The 14103-nt window shown below is 33.1% G+C and overlaps 2 protein-coding genes across 2 annotated transcripts; one reads left to right on the top strand and one right to left on the bottom strand.

Moving 5' to 3' along the window:
• The first annotated feature begins 2332 nt into the window (after positions 1 to 2332).
• LOC111370373 (methyl-CpG-binding domain protein 4-like protein) lies at positions 2333 to 5324 on the top strand. Its single transcript, XM_022992052.1, has 3 exons — positions 2333 to 4119; positions 4696 to 4892; positions 4972 to 5324. Exons 1-3 carry the CDS (start codon positions 2518 to 2520, stop codon positions 5081 to 5083), a joined length of 1911 nt encoding a protein of 636 aa, XP_022847820.1. The 5' UTR covers positions 2333 to 2517; the 3' UTR covers positions 5084 to 5324.
• A 1451-nt stretch (positions 5325 to 6775) lies between these two features.
• LOC111370372 (triacylglycerol lipase 2-like) lies at positions 6776 to 12301 on the bottom strand. The gene is made up of 9 exons (XM_022992051.1): positions 10708 to 12301; positions 9765 to 9875; positions 9502 to 9642; positions 9273 to 9383; positions 8561 to 8704; positions 8437 to 8477; positions 7800 to 7879; positions 7614 to 7700; positions 6776 to 7263 (listed from the first exon to the last, which is right to left on the bottom strand). Exons 1-9 carry the CDS (start codon positions 10867 to 10869, stop codon positions 6944 to 6946), a joined length of 1197 nt encoding a protein of 398 aa, XP_022847819.1. The 5' UTR covers positions 10870 to 12301; the 3' UTR covers positions 6776 to 6943.
• Positions 12302 to 14103: the final 1802 nt, after the last annotated feature.

Below are 14103 nucleotides of genomic sequence, written 5' to 3'. Positions count from 1 at the left end.
TCAAATTTTAAATTACTATCATAATGAAAAACAGATACTTCCTTAGACATGGTCCCAAATGCGATGCAGCCTAAAATTCAGCCTTTTTTAGAAACAATTATCCAACAATTTTCTTTGATTATATAATCTTTGATGAAGAAGATCTTTTATACCCAGCTTTATAGTTTTGAATGATAGATACTATATACATATTAAACAAATCTTTTCAAGTTTTTCCACCGAAACTTAAATAGATTCTTGATCAGTTAAAAGATCATCCCTTAATGATTTAATTTATTTGCATACCTCCTCGTGTAAATAACAGCATTGTAATTCCAGCTTATAATCATATTTTAATTTATGAAGGACCCAAAAGATTTATATTAAAATAAAAATTAGACAAATTGATTATGAAAGAAGAATATCAGAAACCAAAGCCCTGATAGAAGTTCAAAATAATGATTTCAGATTAGTAGTACAATGGAACAACGGAGTTATTTTCTACCAAGAGCACTTTGCCATAAGAATTAAAGCAGAAAAAATTCAAGTACCAAATGTTGAACAAAAGGATTTATATCTAATGACGTTTCAAGAGACTAATGGAAAATTTATAGAAACACAATCAAATACAGAAGAGGAAGCATACATATCTGATGGCAACAATAATAAGATGGATCTAGAACTAGAAGAAGTCATAGCAGAAATGATGGATATATAAGATTAATAATTGAAAAAGACGAGATAGAAAGACAGAGAAATAATTATCAAGACGAAGAAGTCAAAAAGAAGAGGCGTAAAGTAAAGCTTTTTGAACAAATTTCAAACATCTATAAAGTTTATTCTCAAATTTCAAGCAAAATTAGGCGTGAAGACAAAATTGTCAGAAGCATCTTTTCAAATAATGCATTCTTTAATTACTCGCATGGAGAATTTTACATTATTTCTTTAATTTTAGATCACACACCTATAAAGTTTGCACAGTATTCTTCAATTATTGATAGCACACTTACAGCACCAACAGAATAGATGTGATATACCAACGTCTATAAATACCCACACTTCTCACAAAAGAAAAATCACACTGAAAAAAGCACAAAGCACACTATCACACTTTCACTCAAAAATCTCTACCATCTTTGTAAATTCAAAGACATCCTTGTAAATTCAAAGATTTCGTAATTAAAGTAAGTTCTTTTCATATCTTCTCTTGTTTATAATTTTCATTTACTTTAGTTATTTTTCGGGCAAAGCCTAAAAGGGGAAACACCAAGTAAGAATTAATTTATCACAAATAATATTTTATTTCTATTTCAAAAATATATTTTTAATGCTCTTAGCATCTTTATTCTGTATTCCATGACCAGAAGATAAAATAATCATCTGAGTTAAGTTAGCTAATTTGTGTCTCAATTTGTGGGAGTTTGTTAAAGTCTTTTTAAATATGATGAAAATCTTTTTGGTTACAATTTTAAGCCTTCTTTAAAAGGTCAAGAAAAAAAAGTTAAAAGAGAGTTAAAAAAAGAAAAAAAGATATGAAAAAATTAATTTGCTAAACGGTAAAATACTCAAAAGCCATTACAAACGTATCATTTTTAAAGTTATAATATTTTATGTCTTTAGATTACATTGCCTTACTCATTTGTTCGAGTGAATTGTCCAAATAGTCACTGAACTTTGCAAAAGATTTTTAAGCGGCCACTGAACTTTGCAAAATATTTTTACAGGGTCACTAAACTTTAAAAATCACTTAAATGGTCACTGAACTTTGCAAAATGTTTGCCAAGAGTCACTGAATTCAGTGACCACTGGAAAATCTTTTACAAAATTCAATGATTGCGTGAAAATCTTTTACAAAATTCAATAATCATTTAGGTGATTTTTAAAGTTCAATGACCTCGCAGAAACCTTTCGCAAAGTTCATTGACCATTTAGGTGATTTTTAAAATTCAATAATCCCTTAAAAACTTTTTGCAAAATTCAGTGACCATTGGACAATTCACTCTATTTGTTAATTAAAAAGTTTTAACGAATATATTAATACTTATTTAGAAAATAGAGAAATAGAAAGATTAGTTGTTATATGAAGCTATATTTTATTTGCTCTACATATAAATAGATGTGACTACTCTTTACTGATCAGAAAACAAATTACTCAGCTCTCTATTTCTCAGTGTCGAAAATTTTTTATAAAAGATCCTAAAAATTGTAAAAAAAAAAATACAACAACGAGCAAAAATTATAAAAGAAATAATAAAAGAAATTTCAGTAGAATTAGTTAGACATATTGTTTAATAGTAAAGATAATATAAATTGATGATGGGGTGAATGGACCAAATATATGAACTGTCTGTATATATGAAACCCTCCGTCCTGCCCCGCGAAAATTTTCCTCAAATCAATTTTCGTAAATTTTCGACTTGAGCACAGCAATCACCCCAAGTCTGCTCCAAGAGCAGATAATTTTTTTCCCTTTTATTAATTAGTCTCAAAATTCAATTTCTCAATTCTCAGTTCAGTTAAAAGTCCCTTCATCTTGATATGTCTTCTTCCGAGGTAGCGAATATGAATGCAGCGAAGCGAAAGAAGAAGAAAAATCCGGTTGAGAATGACAATTGCTTTTGTTCCGATTCAATATCAATCTGTTTTGTCTCAACACCAGCTAAAGAGGAGCATCAAAATCTGAAGCCTAATCTGAAAAGGATAAAACCCAAACGCAACAATTCCCACAAGGTGTGCTCTGATGATACTGCTACTACTGGTAATTTCGTGAAGAAAAATAGAGTTTATAATAAGCATTATTATGATGTTGATTGTGCCAAGGGAACGAAGTCAGAAAATGTTAGTCAATGTTCTGAGAGCAATATTGATGGGGTTGAGAAGAACAGTAAGAAAAAAGGGAAAAGGTTAAAAAAGGACAAGGCAGATGAAAATTTGGGCATTGAAACTGTAAACGTTTCAGGCGATAAAAATGAGGGTAATATAGAGGATAAGAGAGAGCGAAGGAAGAAATTTAAAGATAATAAAAAGGAAAACCAAGGCAACGGAATTAACAACGTGTCAAATGGTGATGGCAATGGCAAGCCTCCAGTTTGTAAGATTGGAAAGGCTTCCTTAGATGATTTCTTTTCCCAATTTGCATATACAGGTGACAGTACTGATAAAAAAGCTTTCAAAATAGGTGATTGTAAACCTTGGATTAGGGGGAATGAAGTGAAAGCAGAAGAGGCAAGTGTGGAAGACAAATTGAAAATGGATAAAGATGATTCGGCCCTCTTGTTTAAGGCCGGTTTATCTGGAAGTCAGGCCACAGTTAGGCCCCACAATAGTGGTAAAAACCTGAAAAAGGAAAAGAGAATCAGGACAGAAAATGCAACAATTTCAATTCAGACACCGACTACTGGTAAAAGGGGTCATAAAGGATCTTACAAAAATGTTCGAGTTGTATCCCCTTACTTCAGGAATAAAGAGACTGGAGAGGAGGCAGAAACAAATGATGGGAAGATTGAATTGCAGAAGTCACAAGCTAAAAACATTCTCACTGCTAGGAAGGTTTCACCATACTTTCACCATATAAAGCAAGAGGAAGACAATGCAGTTACAAGCTTGTTGGATGGCACAACTAAGTCCAAAGTTAGGCCTCGAAAGGTTAAAAATACAGTGACAGAAAATGCAACAATTTCAATTCAGACACCGAGTACTGGTAAAAGGGGTCATAAAGGATCTTACAAAAATGTTCGAGTTGTATCCCCTTACTTTAGGAATAAAGAGACTGGAGAGGAGGCAGAAACAAATGATGTGAAGATTGAATTGCTGAAGTCACAAGCTAAAAACGTTCTCACTGCTAGGAAGGTTTCTCCATACTTTCACCATGTAAAGCAAGAGGAAGACAATGCAGTTACGAGCTTGTTGGATGGCACAACTAAGTCCAAAGTTAGACCTCGAAAGGTTAAAAATAAAGTTACAGCCAAAAGTGTTCTATCTGCTGACGAGAAGTGGGATGAGGCTTATAAAAGAAGAACTCCAGATAATATGTGGAAGCCTCCAAGATCGCCTTATAACCTCCTTCAAGAAGATCATGTTTTTGACCCTTGGAGGGTCTTGGTGATATGCATGCTTCTTAATGTGACAACTGGCCGGCAGGTATCTTATTAATCTGACCAAGAGAACTTGTGGATTATCTGGGAATACATTATAATTAGACTCTGTGATGGTTGATCTGAGTCATATTTTAAAATATTAGCTTTGTGATTCTAATGATCAAATTTAAATGTTGATTTTTAAATGTTACATTGAAGGATTGCAGCAATACTATTGCCTAATAATTGCTTGTTTTGTTTTCAGTAGAGATTATTATAGTAGTTCGGAAAATTGGACTTTAGTTTGGAATGGCTACGAGAATGTCAAAAATGTTTTCTTTCCTCTTATGCTACTATGGCCTGCATCATGTCAAAAGAACTTTTCGTATGCAGTAGGCCTTTGAGAATAATACCTAGCTTTTGAGAATGTTTTGCTACGGTACCTGCTTCCTGTATCTTGTGAAAACAAAAACTAGTAGGTGAAGTGTGTTGTCAATGGCAGTTAGTATAGCTAATCATTCATGGATTTCATCCTGTTGAACTAATATTTCTTTTTATATTCTTGCTTCAAGCTTGCATATTTCTTTGGACGTGAGATTTTATTTATAACATTGCTCTGATATTGGTGAATTTCATTTAGACTGGGAAAGTTATATCAGAGTTTTTCACATTGTGTCCGAATGCTAAGAGTGCTACAGAGGTTGCCAAGGAGGACATAGAAAAGGTGATACAGAGTTTAGGTTTATATAGGAAGAGAGCAGAAGGAATACAACATTTCTCTCGTATGTATCTGGAAGAAAGCTGGACTCATGTCACAGAATTGCCTGGTATTGGCAAGTAAGTTGTTGAAAGTTGTATGATACTGTTATTTTATATGTTGCAGTAGGAATATAACATCATTCTCGTGATTTTTCAGGTATGCTGCAGATGCATATGCTATATTCTGTACTGGGAAGTGGGATCGAGTGAGACCGTTGGATCATATGCTGACTAAATATTGGGAGTTCCTCTGTGGTAAGCAGACTTAAATTAATAAGTTGAGCTACGTTTTTGCAACTTATATATTGACAAGTTAACCCTGTGGTGGATTTTCATCTCTTTTTGTGATCTACTGCAGAGGGTTACTTTGATATTGTATTTAAGAGACATTGGCTTTTTGGTTAATTTTGCTATAAGAAACGTAATGTAACTAAATTGTACAGGTTACCCCATTTGTAGTCTCAGACTCTCAATCAATATATGTCTTCTATGATTTTATGGTGAGGATTATTTTCATTTCTTCAGGAAAAGGCCTCAGCTTCTTGTTGGTTATGATCCACCTCTTACTGTAATAAACTTGTCTATCATCTAGTGGTGGAGCCAGGAATCGATGAGTGAGGGCTAAACTTAACTCTACAAAGTTTAAAAATAAGAAAAAAACACTAAAAATGTTAATATTTTTTAAATAAGCCATTTTAAGACCTTGATAGAAACTCTTATTAGTATACGATTAAAGAAGACGTGGCAAGTTAAGTTGAAACATGTCTTTTGTGTCAACAAGGCAAAGTATTTGAAGTTAGTTTTCTATATTATTTAGTCATATAATTTGATAAAAGTCATTAATAACTTCAGTCAACGAATCATATAATGCACATGCAGCTTTTAATAATGATTTCATTTCTGAAGTATCTTCTTGATATTCTGGTATTTTTCATTAGTATTTCCTATTCCACTTTCTATGTATATGCTTGCTAAATTTTAGGTTGTAGTGTACTACATACGGACTGATGAAACCTTGAAACTAAAATCCTTAAATCTATTGCACTTACTAACATATCTAAAATTCATGTTAAATCACATCTCGAGTAATGTGGAAAATGTATCAGAAACTTTAGGTTCATAATTACGGGACTATGGCTTCAATACAGCCTGAAAATATCAAGACAAGATCAAGCTGAATGTGAGTAGTTCAAATAGTACTGTGAAGAAAACGATTAGGAAAGGGGGAAATCTGTAGAATGAAACTGCCTCTGCAAATCCAACTTTAATGAGGCACTAATAGAGTAATTGGATTCCTTCACTACTCACACCCGAGACAACTGTTTTGGGGGGGAGGGGGGGGGGGGTCTCTCTCAAATTACAAAAAATGCTTCCAAGAGGAAAAATCCCTTACAAATTGAGAGAGAAATTACACAGTTGGCTTTGAAAACATAATTCATTTTTGAAGGCAAATAACAGTTTTTGTTAGGATATGTATCCAATAGAGTTACCACAATGCCACAATGTTTGACGTTTTGATTCGTCCTTTAATTAATTTTCCTTATTTGTTTATCTAAACTATTACTATATTTATAATATTTGAAAATGCGATTAAATGCCTTCAATAGTAGGGTGATAACTTGATATGAGCTCGAGTACAGAAGCGCACATATATGCAACTTATGTTTCAATCGTGAATCGATATGTCCTAGATCAATGCACAAAGGTTGCCATTTTTTTCTAATAAAATCGTAAGTTACTCTACTTATTAGGGTACACTGTTTATTTTGACGTTGGTGATTCTACTTCAAGAGTAATGACCTTCGTAAACTTGGTAATGTATTGGACATGACCAACATGTGGAGTTTAGTTTCCATAGCTAACATGATCGTGATAGGAGTTGGGATTTGTTGGTCACGTTGAAGGTACATTTTTCGGGTTCAACAAACATATTGTTGTGGCTAAAGTTTAACTGTACAAAATGATAGACAACATCATAAAAACTAAATATTGCTATTTCCATGCTCCAGAGATGGCTCCGCTCAATGTAAAACCTTTTCTACTCAATTTGAACATTTCATTTCTGATTAACAAGGGGTTCTAACAAAACTAATGAACTAAAATTGGATCTGAACACATTTGATAGTTGATTAATGAAGGTGGAAGAAGGCCATGAGAGGATTATACACAACTTGCTTAGCATTGACACCGAAAACAAAGTCTGCATGAGCATAATCCTCCCTGTATTGAACTACAAGTTTATCCGGATCGTGGCCTTTGAGTTTCTCGAGCAAAGTTTGTACATCGTTAACATCAGAAAGCATGTCCTTCCCTCCATAGCTAAGAAAAAGTGGAAGATCATTTGGAATGCTTGCCATATCGTACTTGGGAGGAGTCGGCTGACCATAATATTTGTTGTTCTCGCCTGAGTTGCCATAATCATACATTGCTATGCTGCCTCCTCTTATCACTGTGCATAAACCACAAAATGAGTATTGCATAGAGGATACTATAATCGATAAAATTTATTTTTATCTTTGTTCTTTCTTTCTGTTGGAAAATATGGGTCCTGGATTGTCCATGTGGGGTATTGATAATAATTCCCTTCCATTGAAATTGGGATTGGGACTACTGGAGTACTAAAATATGAAGAATTCAGGACATGAAATAGTAAGGTGATTCGACCACACAAAAATCTTGAAATTCATCATTTCAAGTAAGAATTCCTGAACCAAATTTATGTTTTCGGCATGCTGCGATTTCTTTCACTTTCTTTGTACTTTGTGGTCGACTTTAGAATGATTCCTTTTAAGAACTTACTCTGGGCTAGATGGATCATGTTCTTTGTTGCAGTAGGTTGTTCATGATCTAGATATGACTTTGAAGTGTTGATGCAGCAATTAGGACCTATTCATACCAAATTGACAAGACATTAATGGAAAACAATACTCTTTTATGCTTCTAAATTGTACAAATATATTGAAACAATGAATAATACGTACTAACCAGTAAATATAGCCATCAAATTAGTACAATTGATGTTTGGTGTCTTGCAGATATCATCCACAAGTTTTGAAGTAGCCTCTCTGTTGAGCTTAAAAAATGTTGCTTACTAAACAGAATACGATTAATGCAGATTCCAAAAACCATTTTTTGTTGATAATTAGGGTTACAAATTTTAATGGCCATTATACTTTCCACATTTTTTTCTCTACAATCACCATACTTTCAATATCCCACTGTGATTTGAAAATTAACGATTTTGATGATGTGGCAGATAAAATCGTTAAATCTTTTGAACGTTCTAGAGTGACGGATGGAAAATAACGTTAAAAATCGTTTTCAATAAAACCTTCTCTAAAAATTATTTTCACAATATTTTCGGTAATATTAGTAGATGCGATGCAAACCACTCTTTTTCTATCCATATCAGCATTTCATATAGAGGTTATTATCATTGAATGGTGGGGGAATCAACTTTGAAAGGGAGTGACTATTCAAAAAGTTTTAAAGCTCATAAACAACGTTGAAAGTATAGTGACTATTGGAATTTTTTTTTTTTATCCCGAAAAGATTACGCGTCATATGAGTTAGGAAAATCAAAGATGAACATGAAGAAAGGGATTTTTGAAGTATTTCTCACCCTCCTAGAGAAAATTCTTTGAGCCCCAACCAGTATAAATCCTGTCATGCGAGATTGTAAGCCAATTATCTTAATAGAATTTGAAAAACCGGGCAATAGTTAAGGTAAGGTATGGTTAATTTACTTCAGCTATAAATAGATCCGCAGCACTCCTTGCGAGAGGGGATGGCATCTGGCCGAGATAAGCAATAGGACTGAGCAAAGCAGCTGATCTTACCATGTTCGTCACCTCTTTTTGTGCAAATGCACCTAATGCCATTAGAGTCCCCTGAGATTCACGTAGTGCAGTTAGTACAATTTTTTTATTTTTTATTATTTTTTTTATCTAAACCAAACAGGCGCTAAATCTGCAAGCTTCACTCACTTGCCACCTCAATAAATTTCCGTACATCAATTCCTTTTTTATTTTTTTTATCGACAAATGGAAAATTCTATTAATCAAAATCGTGTACAAGTACACCAAGCATACTTGAGCAATCAGACAACAAGTAAAATACAATTACTTTGAACATACCCGAGCAATCCAAAGAAAAGAAAAATGCATAAATGATAAGAGCTACAATCCCAAAACCAACTACTCGTAATTAATCAAAACATGCGGGTACAAAGCAAACATAACCTTGTACACATCAATTCTTCTTAGCAAAATAGTAGACGTCAATACAGTATATTACAAGTAATGTACTGAGATGGTGTCAAAAATATAATAGGAGACACTACAATGGAGAAGATAAAGTGTAGTACTAGTAATTTAAAAAAAAATAAAAATAAAAAGTAAATAATTCCATTAAGCAAAATTGAACATATTGGAAAGTGTATAAATAAATTAGTATTACCAAGGAATGGCCAACATAGTGCAGTTTCTGTCCAGTTTGCTCGTAAACATATTGGAAAGTTGCAGGAAGATCATAAGCAACCAATTCATCCCATGACCAATTCCAGTAAGCCTATATAGTTCATGAGTGCAAGCCAAAAATAATTCGAAAACGAAAGAATAAATATTTATTTGCCAAATAATTTATAATTTTAATCGAAGGTTCGAAGTCGTTGAACAGTTAAAATTACCGGATCATTCGGACTAAGTGATGTATGTCCTTGGCTCTGGTTTGTCCCTCGAGTATTGCCGAGCCAAACATCATACCCATTATCGGCCAAAATGAATGCTAAAGATTCGGCCGGAGAATTTAATAGCCATGTCGTAGCATCCTGGGTCCCACATAAACTAATACTCGTCAATTAATGCTTCTAGAACGTGTTTGATAAGTAACAAAAATATTGAATTACTTAATGCTATAGATAAAAGCAAATTAAGCTAAAAAGATCGCAACCATCATAAGTCCATGTTGAAGGAGAACTGGCGGTTTAACTCCGTTCTTAGTGGCGGACTTTCCCTTTGGCATTCTTTGTATGCTAAGAATGTAACCATCTTTTGTTGTCACCTGAAAGTATTACATTGAATTAGTCATCAATAATTATTGGGTCTACATATACACGTAAGCTATCAAAATGGATGTTGGTTTGGACCTTCTAGGAGGAAGTTTCAGATCGAAGTAGGATATGAAAAGGATTAACACATATAACACAACATTTCTTAAAAAATGAAGAAGAAGAAGAAGAAGAAGAAGAAGAAGAAAGAACCTTCTTCAAAAAGGTCTAAAGGGTAAGCTACATAACAGATATATTGATCTGCTTCTCCAGGAACGGGCTCAATATGGTAGCATCGCCCTTTGAAGAAGAAGAGGAGGAGGAGGAGGTTTCTTTTATGAAAAAGGATTAAGAAAAATATGACTTTAAGGTAGGTTTGAACCAATTTATCTTAACCCACACAATATTCCAAATATGAGGACTGAAGCAGCCCGTGGGCAGGCCGGTCCTGCCCGTGATTTTTCATTTTTTTTCCTTTAGAATTTAATATCATTTAAAAATTAAACGTAAATGAATATTCTCATAGATGCATTACACCGTGAAACTATTTGTATAATATGAAAACAATTTACAAGTAGAACTTACTAGTAATAGTTGATATCGAACACTTCTAAATTTATTTTTACTTCGAAAAATCGAGCCAACGGGTCTAGTTTTCATGGGTTGTCGAGCTAGACAATCAAGTTTGACATGATTGGTTCATTATAGTGTACCAATCCTTGATCCTATCACGATTTGGTTTGGCTCGATTCTTACAAATCGGATAGTCTTGAACCGGAATTGTCAAACTATTATGTAAAGGGGATTTGTATGCAAAAGATCATAAAAAATGTTGAAAATACTTACTTTATGCTCTTCGCAAGTATAACCTTGTGTCTCGATCATTGTCTTGCAAATACCATCTACAACCCTACGTGTGTCAAGACTAGTGGGCATTTTTGTTCTTGCTCCATCTCCCATGGCTACGAAAATTAGTAACAAAATCAGCAATTTTATTGTGTTCTCCATTTGGATGTGCAAAACCTTTCTTTCTTTACTATGGTAAAATTTTTATGTTCCTTCAATTTATAGCATGCGAAATCTATATACACGGCCCAAAATTTGATTATTTTATATTTAATTAATTTTCAATTAATATAGTGAGACATCGTTGCTGCTACGGTTGTCTAATTCATCAAATGTGAAATCAGACTATTGATTTGGACAATTAGGCCATTTTTTTGGATGTGTTAACAAAATTGTGTTGAGAATAGGATCCAATTGAGAATCAATGTTCCACAAGAAGTCACTAGATGCATGTAAACAACATTAAATCAAACAAATATAATATTCGTAAGAATGGAAACAAATCTAGTGTAAAATAGTCTAGAAAGGACTGGGTTGAATTTAATTAATTCTTTTTAATCAATATTATTTTTATTTTTCGAAATTGTCTTATTTAAAGTTTTGCGTCGAGTTTCACGCAATATGACTTGGTGATAGAATTAACAATATAGAAAAACAAAATATATAAGTGGGATACTCGAAACGAAATAACTACATATTTGTAAGAAACAATTGCATTAGAAGCCCCAAATCTGTAAAACATTAGTAGACTTACTCTAAACCTTTAATTTGTTGCAATCGCTACTTCAAATCTTTTGAAACGTTACGGCGGAGGCCCTTTTGGACAGTTTTCATCCAAACGTTTATTTGTTGACTAGGAAATTTGATTTTGACCATATTTTTAATATTTTTCAAAGGTAAAATAATAACTTTCTATTTACTACATTAAAATAAATAATAAGTTAAAATTTTGTTTTTTTGTAGATACTCAACTTCCCTCAGCATATTGCCGCCAACCACTGTCACCCACCTCGCCATAGATAGTGGAATCATCAAACTGAATTGGAGCATTTGCAAGGACAAGAATTACCGCCTCGCCATAGCCAGTCTTCTCCAACAGTACAACAATCGAGTCGAAAATCATTCAGCTTGATGATTCCGTTGGAGTCTGGAGAGATCTGACTCAACTCGACACTCTTCTTCGAACACCTATACCTACCGACAAAGCTCATTTTCAGCTTGATGATTCCACCGGAACCTGGAGAAATTCGACCCGACTCAGTACTACCCTTCAAACACCCATATTGCTTGGGGAGGTGGTGGGGGGTTTTTTCTTCGATTTTTACTAATGGGTCGGTTAGGGTTTTCAATCTCTCGGACAAGGAGCATTCCACATTATTTTCGAAAGCTCAAAGCCTGACACTTTAGTTCGGTTGGGGTAGAATAAGCAAGACCCTAGGTATATGGCCGCGATTATAATTTATAGCAGTTGGTGCTAGATATTCGTTTCCCCATTCTTCCGGTGGTGGAGTTGCAGACACCAACGCAAGCGTGAATGCAGTTGCATGTTTATTTTTTTCTTATTTTTTAATTTTTAATTTAATAAATGTAATTATTTAATGTGATAAATAGAAAATTACGCTTTTGCCCTGTTTTAAAATATTAAAAAGATGGTCAAAATCAAATTTTTGGTTAAATAGAAAGTTACTCTTATCGATCTATTAACAACATGTAAATCCACGCCAAAAGAATGTATCAGGAGAAATTGAGTCATAGAAATGAGAACATAATGATTTGATGATAAAGTTCAATAGTTTAAACCTATATGGTATAGGTAGACATTATCCTTTGAATCGTCCATTATGACTAAACAATAGACATTTAAATTGTTCTATTTTATACGTAAATGATGTTACACTCCACATAGGATTCTTCTCAGTAAAATTTAGCTCTAATTGTTATGTTTGTTTATAATCATGAGCATATGCTTAGTTTTGCGAGACTTTCTAAAAATTGAGCCTCACACAATTCTCTTGGAAGTGAACCTTCTCTCTCACATATTTGATTTCTTATTATAAATAACCCACATTACTTCGCTTGATTTTCAACGCATAAGTATAATTCAAATCATGTTGCTTATTCTTCATCCTTATGGGTATCATTATTACATCATAGGGATGGACAAGGTATATTATCCCCCATAGTGATTCAATTAAGTCAATTGTTTGTTTTAACCTAGATCTCAAGATCTTCAATCAACAAAGTTGGTTTTTCATTGTATTAACTCATTTGCTCAAGGGCATATGTCCAATTCATTTCGATGTCTTTCCAACTAATTCTCTATTTAACCATTTGATTAGCAAATCCATAATGTTATCCTTTGATCTAACATAGTATATAGAGATAATCCCGATGGAGAGTAGTTGCCCTGTAGTATATGTATAGGATGTATATGTATAGACTTATTATCGTACATGTTGCTTTGTGCCCATCTTGGAATATCCTATAAAAACTTTTGTAGCCACTCAACTTCTTCACCACGTTTATACAAGGCTATAAACTTAGATTCCAAGGTAAATCTAGTTGTAACTATTGTTTAGAGGATTTTGATTATATAGCTGCATCTCCTAATGTAAACACATATTCACTTGTAAATTTTGTGTCTTTTACATAAGATATCTAATTAGCATCATTACATCCTTCAACGAATGTTGGATATCTGATATAGTGCAGTCCATAGCTACGAAAATATCTCAAGTAGCTAATAACTCTTATTATCCTTTTCCAGTAGTCAACACGCTTTATATTATCTCCCTCAATTATTATTATTATTATTTTTTATTATTTTTTATTTTTTTGTGCATTTTCTACATTTCAATTAAGTTGTGATTTGCACATTATTATGCACGCACCATGATTTCGATTAGTCTTTAATCTACCCTTATTCGCATGCATGTGTTTTTGTTGTTTGATGGGATGCTAATTATATTTTTCATATTTTCGTGATATTGTCATATATTTTAATTGTCATAGATTATTACCATAGTACTTTGATTATGGAATCGATATAGAATCTTTCCTCGTATGCTAGTTTTAGTGTTTTACACTATTTATGCATTCTCAATTGTGCTTCGTAGACATAAATACTATACATCTTCTCAACTTAATCATTTGTTTTGTCTCAATCTATTAATTCATAATTCTTAACATGGTATATCTCATATATTTAAGTCTTGTTATTACGCATTTATCGAAAACTTTATGCGTGAAGACTTTAATGGAAAAATGAATTCTCAAAATTTATACATCTAGTTATTTCTAATAGTAGATTTTAGATCAAGTGGTTCGATGGTATCAATTGAAGGACGAATAATTAATTAGAAATTGTTGATAAGGGTATAATTGATTAAAGAAAGA

This window comes from Olea europaea, chromosome 21 (genome assembly GCF_002742605.1).
Source record: "Olea europaea var. sylvestris chromosome 21, O_europaea_v1, whole genome shotgun sequence".
Taxonomy (NCBI): Eukaryota; Viridiplantae; Streptophyta; class Magnoliopsida; order Lamiales; family Oleaceae; genus Olea; species Olea europaea.
The sequence above is the reverse complement of the archived record's forward strand: the minus strand, read 5'-3'. Positions and strand labels throughout refer to the sequence as shown.

Coding starts and splice junctions, on each gene's coding strand:
- LOC111370373 (XM_022992052.1), top strand. CDS start 2,518: ATGTCTTCTTCCGAGGTAGCGAATATGAATGCAGCGAAGCGAAAGAAG. Junction 4,120..4,695: donor ATGTGACAACTGGCCGGCAG/GTATCTTATTAA, acceptor AATTTCATTTAG/ACTGGGAAAGTTATATCAGA. Junction 4,893..4,971: donor GAATTGCCTGGTATTGGCAA/GTAAGTTGTTGA, acceptor GTGATTTTTCAG/GTATGCTGCAGATGCATATG.
- LOC111370372 (XM_022992051.1), bottom strand. CDS start 10,869: ATGGAGAACACAATAAAATTGCTGATTTTGTTACTAATTTTCGTAGCC. Junction 8,478..8,560: donor CGGATCTATTTATAGCTGAA/GTAAATTAACCA, acceptor CTCGCATGACAG/GATTTATACTGGTTGGGGCT. Junction 7,264..7,613: donor CATGATCCATCTAGCCCAGA/GTAAGTTCTTAA, acceptor GTTTATGCACAG/TGATAAGAGGAGGCAGCATA.